Source organism: Acinonyx jubatus, chromosome B1, assembly GCF_027475565.1.
Source record: "Acinonyx jubatus isolate Ajub_Pintada_27869175 chromosome B1, VMU_Ajub_asm_v1.0, whole genome shotgun sequence".
NCBI classification, from domain to species: Eukaryota; Metazoa; Chordata; class Mammalia; order Carnivora; family Felidae; genus Acinonyx; species Acinonyx jubatus.
Window position 1 is genome coordinate 6,521,333 of NC_069382.1, and position 8,395 is coordinate 6,529,727.

The 8,395-nt window shown below is 39.5% G+C and overlaps 1 protein-coding gene across 1 annotated transcript; it reads left to right on the forward strand.

Moving 5' to 3' along the window:
• The first annotated feature begins 624 nt into the window (after window positions 1-624).
• Window positions 625-4,579, forward strand: LOC113596524 (putative zinc finger protein 705EP). Its single transcript, XM_053216140.1, has 3 exons — window positions 625-1,729; window positions 3,588-3,714; window positions 4,416-4,579. The coding sequence occupies exons 1-3, from the start codon at window positions 1,718-1,720 to the stop codon at window positions 4,577-4,579; spliced, it is 303 nt and encodes a 100-aa protein (XP_053072115.1). The 5' UTR covers window positions 625-1,717.
• Window positions 4,580-8,395: the final 3,816 nt, after the last annotated feature.

Consider the following 8,395-nt stretch of genomic DNA (forward strand, 5'->3'; position numbering starts at 1 on the left):
CTGTAGATACTATCTCTCTTTAGACATCTAAGATCATTTTTTAAAAAATGTTTATTTATTTATTTATTTTGGGGTGGGGGGGTTGTGCAGAGAGAGTGGGAGAGAGATAATCCCAAACAGGCTCCTCACTCAGTGTAGAGCCTGACATGGGGCTCGATTCCATGAAATGCAAGATCATGACCTGCGCCAAAATCAAGAGTCAGACAGTCAAACGACTGAGCCACCCAGGCACCCCTAGACATCTGTCTAATCAAAGCAGCTTCTGATGATCTTTATATTTCATTGTGTCAACATTTAGGCCACCATTCTCACTCCCTGTTTCTGACTATTTATGTCCCCTTCCCATATTGATCTTGAATCTACTTAATTATTTTAACCACCTACCCTAAGATCCTAGATCTTTGTTTTCCAACAAAACAACTACCAGCCACGTGTGACTATAAGCTGTAAAATCGTAAAATTAGGGCCACCTGGATGGCTCAGTCAGTTAAGCATCCGACTTCAGGTCATGATCTCATGGCTCGTGAGTTCGAGCCTCTTCGGATTCTGTGTCTCCCTCTCTTTCTGCCTCTTCCCCCCTCGCACTCTGTCTCTCTCTCTCTCTCAAAATGAACAAACAAACAAACAAATATTGAAAAAAATAAAGTCATAAAATTAAATAACTGACCTTCAGATCTCAGCAGCACTGGCAAGATTTCAAGTATCCTATAACCACTTGGTCTGGCAGTTACTGTATTGTACAATGCAGATATGGGGCATTTACTTTACCTTAGGAAGTTCTATTGGCACAGTGATCTACATCTTATGTTTCTATAATTTTTCGTTGTAAATACTTCCTTTTCTGCTTTTCTGAATTAATTTCTTTCTATGGATTTCATCAAGTAATAAATAGACTTCAATTAGCATGGTTACTGTGGAGACTAAATAGGCAAATATATGTAAATCTGAAAGGGCACAATCACGTTTTATACAAATTTGACTTTCTTTTTTTTCCCCGAACCTCAGGTGCAAATGGGTGAGTTAATGATCCCTTTGTTCATGATGCTTTTGCATTATTTCTCCACGAAATACATTCAGTTATTCTTGATGTCAGGGGAAAATTGGTTTATAAAAGTCCATGAATTGATTAACACCATTGTAATCTTAGTTGCTTGATATCCAAGTCTAGGGGGGACCAGAGAGCAGGAGGGGACTGAGGCTTCAGAGAGCTGCTATGGATACTGGAGAACCATTGCTAGGGCATACAGCAAGAAAAACGAGATCTGAGAAATTCCGCAGTGTTCGTCTACAGGTGGAAAACAAACCCTATGTGTGTCATGAGTCTGGAAGCACTCTGCTCTGGAATCAGGGAGGGAACTGAAGAATTCTGAATGCCATAGGCTACTGAATGCACACAACACAATGTTTATCATGTTCTGATTTGTAAGAGATCTGTATTTTGACCTTTATTTTCAATCACAGCTATAATCTGACATTTGACCCTGGGATAGGAGTGACCTCTTACACCCTGTTCTTAGAGTGCACCACTTGTGGTTTGTTGGGCTAGGGGGTCACACCCAGGTGAAGGTCTGGGGCTTCCTGACAGGTGAGTCTGGAAATTGTGCACAGTACTGGATCTCATGACTTCTTTCTCCATCCTCAGCTTTGCCTGCTTAGTGCTTGTACTGTCTGTGAGTGAGAACCCAGAGAAAGATACCTGGCAACTGACTTGTCGACAATGCAGGCACCGGTGAGTCAGGACTGCATCTTTCTGCTGAAATTACAACCTAGTGCCATATGATGGGCAGTGTTTCCTATTGGCATGCATGTTGCAAGTGGAATCGGGTGATATTGAGGCATCTGTGCTCTAATTTCCCCAGCATTCTGGGATAGTTATCCATCAGGAACTTATCGATAATGAATTCCCTTCTTAACATTATGCAAATTTATGAGATCTTCCATTAAGCTTGTGTATTTACAGAAGAGATAAGAGAAGTCTTCCTTCTCTCATCCAGCCCATGGCCCCAGTGACAAATAATTCACTCATTAACCCTATTTTTGGATGGAATAGGCTTAGGATGGTGGTGATTGAAAGTGCTAGAGAAGAGTGAGAAGAATATAGTCCTACAGGGAGGTGGGTGTTTCAGCATGTGACTATAATTAATCCGGTGTTACAAGACCTGGTGTGAGTCTTGTTCAGTGTTGAGAGGAACAGGAGAGAGGTTTAGAAAGACTGAAGAATCAGTTTATGTTTTTTTTCCCTCCATCTTTTTGCATTGTGTTATATTGTACTTTCTCATACAATTATTAGAATTTACACTTCTGAAAAATTTTTTAAAATATAACTAAACCACCACTATCATGCTTGTCCCTAATCACACATTTTTACCTCTTAGTAATCAACCTTTCATCCATATTTGACAACTGGAAAGAATTTGGAGGGAGGATTATTTTCTTAATTGCACTACACACACCGAAAGGAGAGAGAGTATGGTAGGTAGAATAAAATTAGGTTCCTGAATAAATTTCTGAAAAACTTGTTTGGATAGACCCAAACAAGTCATGAGGTTTCCGTTATCCTTTAGCATGGAGACAAGTAAAGATACAAGAGAAACAGTGATAACTGGTGTCTGAGGTCCCAGAGAAGATTGAGATTGGGAGTCCTCGTGGCATAGGACTGGTCAGGGCAAGACTGTCCTCAGCCCAGCCATTTCAGAGGACCCTGGCTCGTGCTGCTTGTGTTAGGAACACCTCAGTTCTGTAGCATGAAGAGAGCCATCTATGAATCTTGTTCAGTTCTGAGGAATGCTGACGATTCCTTCAAGCTTTTCTGACATTTTAGTGATCAATAATGTCTTATATTTAGTGCAGGGTTGCTAGACAGGAAACGCTCCCTACATATAGGCCTTGGATCCTTCAACATTCATAACATGTGAATAAACCACTTTGTAGATGGGGGACAAGAAATTCATATAGAGAATAAATTAAGCCAATGATTATGGTTTAAAAGCAGCACACCATAGCTATTATTTGTCTTTTGATGAATCTGTAGAGTTACTTGAAATTAATAGAGAAGAGAGTTTTAGTTATGAATTTTTATGTTTATTTATTTTTTGAGAGAGAGAGAGAGAGAGAGAGAGAGAGAGAGAGAACAAGTTGGGGAGACGCAGAGAGAGAGAGAGAGAATCCCAAGAATTGCAGAGCCTGATGTGGGGCTTGATCTCATGACTGTGAGATAATGACCTGAGCTGAAATCAAGAACTGGTCACTTAACTGACTGAGCCACCCAGGTGCCCCTGAGGCAAATATTTTATAATCACCTGTCAGAAAGTTCCAATCACCAGGTTATTGAGACACGTCCAGGTTATATGACACCACACTTCATGCGATTTTCTTTAATAAAGTATTATGAAGTCAGAGTGTGTAGATCTCTGTAAACATATCCAAAAGCTCTGCACTGACAGTGAACTGATGGGACCCCCCAAATATATATTGATCTTTCTACACACCCAGCTCCTCTACCTCCTTCCTCAGTGCTGTCATCTCAACCCTCCTACTCTGGACATCGGTAGGGAGTGCTCTAAGCCAGAATATCCATGATGTTTCAGGAACCAGTGACATTTGAAGATATAGCTGTAGACTTCACCAAGGAAGAGTGGGCCCTGCTGGACGCATCCCAGCGAAAGCTGTTCAGAGATGTGATGCTGGAAAGTATCAATCATCTGATCTTTCTGGGTGAGTCTGCCAACACATATGTTTGCGTCCATCCATTCACTCATTGAGTAAATATCTAGAACAGCTCCCCATATCCCACTCCAAATGCTGCCCTGATTCTTTCATAACTCATAACTATGTGAAAGGAAGATGTTTCTTCACCTTGTACTTTTTGGCATCACACTAGATTGCAATCTTGACCACAAGTTCATATCTTTCTTGGTACTCAGTCTCCAGCTTTCAAAATGGAACTGGAAATTCACTGGATATTTTAATTCATAATTGATTAAACATTTGAAAAATAATGACTGTTTAGTCATTATGTGGAATAATGAGACCAGAGTTGTGAAAATAACAATTTTGATTATTCTTGTGGCTCTTATATTTATTGGATGTGTTTGAAAATAATTTTTAACCCACTGTGGAGATATTGATTCTCTCCCATTTGGAGAAGACTGAGGATTCTGCATTCTTTCTCTGAACTTGTGGGCGGGTATCAGCATCTAGCATGTTCATTGTTTTTGCCTCCAGTCTGGATTTCCTCCTGATCTGATGAAGGACCTTCAGTGTGGTTTCTGTTGAAGGTGTCATTACAGCTGACATTCCATCATCTCTTTGTTCGTCCTTGGTAAATCCTGCCCTGGACTTGGTTATAGCAAAGATTAATTTGCGCAGAACTCAAAATGCATATACTTCCCCTTCCTCCCCCCACCCCCCAACAGAGAATAATAGCTGCAAAAGATCCTTCCAGTTGGAGCAAGAAGGAGAGCTGCAGAGTGAAGGAACTGGGTTTCTCCAAGAGCACAGTCCAGGTGAGCAGCAGGGACCTGTGGGTCAGGAGGAGCAGGTGCCTACTGTGAGTGTGTCCTTTAGAAATACTCACTGAAGATTCTGTCAAGTGAGTGATACTTTCTAAAACAAAAGTGAGGATATTGGGGCAAAATGCCTCATGTGGTTACAATCCTTGCATAAATCAATCACAATTCATGTGTCCTCTTCCCCCTGTCTTTCTCTTTAGGGAAAAGGATATTCATGCAATTACTGCAGTGAAACATTGGTGTAGCGGTCCTGATCCTCCTATTTAAAGATTTTTGCAACCATTTGCTGACCCAACATCTTTCCACCACTTAACATCTTTCGCATAATCAATCCTCATTTTTTCTTTCTTTTTTTTATTAATATGAAATTTCTTGTCAGATTGGTTTCCATACAACATCCAGTGCTCATCCCAACAGGTGCCCTCCTCAATGGCCATCACCCACCCTCCCCCCCTCCCACCCCCTATCAATCCTTACTTTGTTCTCAGTTTTTAAGAGTCTTTTATGGTTTGGCTCCCTCCCTCTCTAACTTTTTTTTCCTTCCCCTCCCCCATGGTCTTCTCTTAAGTTTCTCAGGATCCACATAGGAGTGAAAACATATGGTATCTGTCTTTCTCTGTATGACTTATTTCACTTAGCATAACATTCTCCAGTTCCATCCACGTTGCTACAAAAGGCCATATTTCATTCTTTCTCATTGTCACGTAGTATTCCATTGTGTATATAAACCACAATTTCTTTATCCATTCATCAGCTGATGGACATTTAGGCTCTTTCCATAATTTGGCTATTGTTGAGAGTGCTGCTATACACATTGGGGTACAAGTGCCCCTATGCATCAGTACTCCTGTATCCCTTGGGTAAATTCCTAGCAGTGCTATTGCTGGGTCATAAGGTAGATCTATTTTTTAATTTTTTGAGGAACCTCCACACTGCTTTCCAGAGTGGCTGCACGAGTTTGCATTCCCACCAATAGTGCAAGAGGCTTCCCGTTTCTCCACATCCTCACCAGCATCTATAGTCTCCCGATTTGTTCATTTTAGCCACTCTGACTGGCGTGAGGTGGTATCTGAGTATGGTTTTGATTTGTATTTCCCTGACGAGGAGCGACTTTGAGCATCTTTTCATGTGCCTGTTGGCCATCTGGATGTCTTCTTTAGAGAAGTATCTATTCATGTTTTCTGCCCATTTCTTCACTGGATTATTTGCTTCTTGGGTGTGGAGTTTGGTGAGTTCCTTATAGATTTTGGATACTAGTCCTTTGTCTGATATGTCATTTGTAAATATCTTTTCCCATTCCGTGGATTGCCTTTAAGTTTTGTTGATTGTTTCCTTTGCAGTGCAGAAGATTTTTATCTTCATGAGGTCCCAATAGTTCATTTTTGCTTTTAATTCTCTTGACTTTGAAGATGTGTCAAGTAAGAAATTGCTACAGCTGAGGTCAGAGATGTTTTTTCCTGCTTTCTCCTCTAGGGTTTTGATGGTTTCCTGACTCACATTCAGATCCTTTATCCATTTTGAATTTATTTTTGTGAATGGTGTCAGAAAGTAGTCTAGTTTCAACCTTCTGCATGTTGCTGTCCAGTTCTCCCAGCACCATTTTTTAAAGAGACTGTCTTTTTCCATTGGATATTCTTTCCTGCTTTGTCAAAGATCAGTTGGCCATATGTTTGTGGGTCCAATTCTGGAGTCTCTATTCTATTCCATTGGTCTATGTGTCTGTTTTTGTGCCAATACCATGCTATCTTGATGACTACAGCTTTGTAATAGAGGCTCAAGTCTGGGATTGTGATGCCTCCTGCTTTGATCTTCTTCCTCAATATTACTTTGGCTATTTGGGGTCTTTAGTGGTTCCATACAAATTTTAGAATTGCTTGTTCTAGCTTCGAGAAGAATGCTGGTGCAATTTTGATTGGGATTGCATTGAATGTGTAGATAGCTTTGGGTAGTATTGACATTTTGACAATATTTATTCTTCCAATCCATGAGCATGGAATGTTTTTCCATTTCTTTATATCTTCTTCAATTTCCTTCATAAGCTTTCTATAGTTTTCAGCATACAGATCTTTTACATCTTTGGTTAGATTTATTCCTAGGTATTTTATGCTTCTTGGCGCAATTGTGAGTGGGACCAGTTTCTTTTTCTGTTGCTTCATTATTAGTATATAAGAATGCAACCGATTTCTGTACATTGATTTTGTATCCTGCAACTTCGCTGAATTCACGTATCAGTTCTAGCAGACTTTTGGTGGAGTCTATCCAATTTTCCATGTATAATATCATGTCATCTGCAAAAAGTGAAAGCTTGACTTCATCTTTGCCAATTTTGATGCCTTTGGTTTCCTTTTGTTGTCTGATTGCTGATGCTAGCACTTCCAACACTATGTTAAACAACAGTGGTGAGAGTGGACATTTCTGTCGTGTTCCTGATCTCAGGGAAAAAGCTCTCAATTTTTCCCCATTGAGGATGATATTAGCTGTGGGCTTTTAACAAATGGATTTTATGATGTTTAAGTATGTTCCTTCTATCCTGACTTTATTGAGGGTTTTTATTAAGAAAGGATGCTGAATTTTGTCAAATGCTTTTTCTGCATCAATTGACAGGATCATATGGTTCTTTTCTTTTATTAATGTGATGTATCACATTGATTGATTTGCAAATGTTGAACCAGCCCTGCATCCCAGGAATGAATCCCACTTGATCATGGTGAATAATTCTTTTTATATGCTGTTGAATTCGATTTGCTAATATCTTATTGAGAATTTTTGCATCCATATTCATCAGGGATATTGACCTGTAGTTCTCTTTTTTTGCTGAGTCTCTGTGTGGTTTGGGAATGAAAGTAATGCTAGCTTCATAGAATGAGTCTGGAAGTTTTCCTTCCCTTTCTGGTTTTTGGAACAGCTTGAGAAGGATAGGTATTATCTCTGCTTTAAATGTCTGGTAGAATTCCCCAGGGAAGCCATCTGGTCCTGGACTCTTACATGTTGGGAGATTTTTAATAACTGATTCAATTCCTTCACTGGTTATGGGTCTGTTCAAGTGTTCTATTTTTTCCTGTTTGAGTTTTGAAAGTGTGTGAGTGCTTAGGAATTTGTCCATTTCTTCCAGGTTTTCCAGTTTGTTGGCATATATTTTTTTATAGTATCCCCTGATAATTGCTTGTATTTCTGAGTGATTGGTTGTAATAACTCCATGTTCACTCATGATTTATCTATTTGGGTCATCTCCCTTTTCTTTTTGAGAAGCCTGGCTAGAGGTTTATCAATTTTGTTTATTTTTTCAAAAAACCAACTCTTGGTTTCATTGATATGCTCTACAGTTTTTTTTAGATTCTATATTGTTTATTTCTGCTCTGATCTTTATTATTTCTCTTCTTCTGCTGGATTTGGGGTGTCTTTGCTGTTCTGCTTCTAGTTCCTTTAGGTGTGCTGTTAGACTTTGTATTTGGGATTTTTCTTGTTCCTTGAGATAGGCCTGTATTGCAATGTATTTTCCTCTCAGGACTGCCTTCGCTGCATCCCAAAGCATTTGGACTGTTGCATTTTCATTTTCACTTGTTTCAATATATTTTTTAATTTCTTCTCTAATTGCCTGGTTGACCCATTCATTCTTTAGTAGGGTGTTCTTTAACCTCCATGCTTTTGGAGGTTTTCCAGACTTTTTCCTGTGGTTGATTTCAAGTTTCATAGCATTGTGTTCTGAAAGTGTGCATGGTATGATCTCAATTCTTTTATAATTATGAAGGGCTGTTTTGTGACCCAGTATGTGATCTATCTTGGAGAATGTTCCATGTGCACTTGAGCAGAAAGTATATTCTGTTGCTTTGGGATGCAGAGTTCTAAATATATCAGTCAAGTCCATCTGATCCAGTGTATCATTC

What these genes read in the sequence shown, in the direction of transcription:
- LOC113596524 (XM_053216140.1), top strand. An exon ending in CAATCATCTGATCTTTCTGG is followed by an intron (nt 3,715 to 4,415) that starts GTGAGTCTGCCA and finishes ACCCCCCAACAG; the next exon opens with AGAATAATAGCTGCAAAAGA.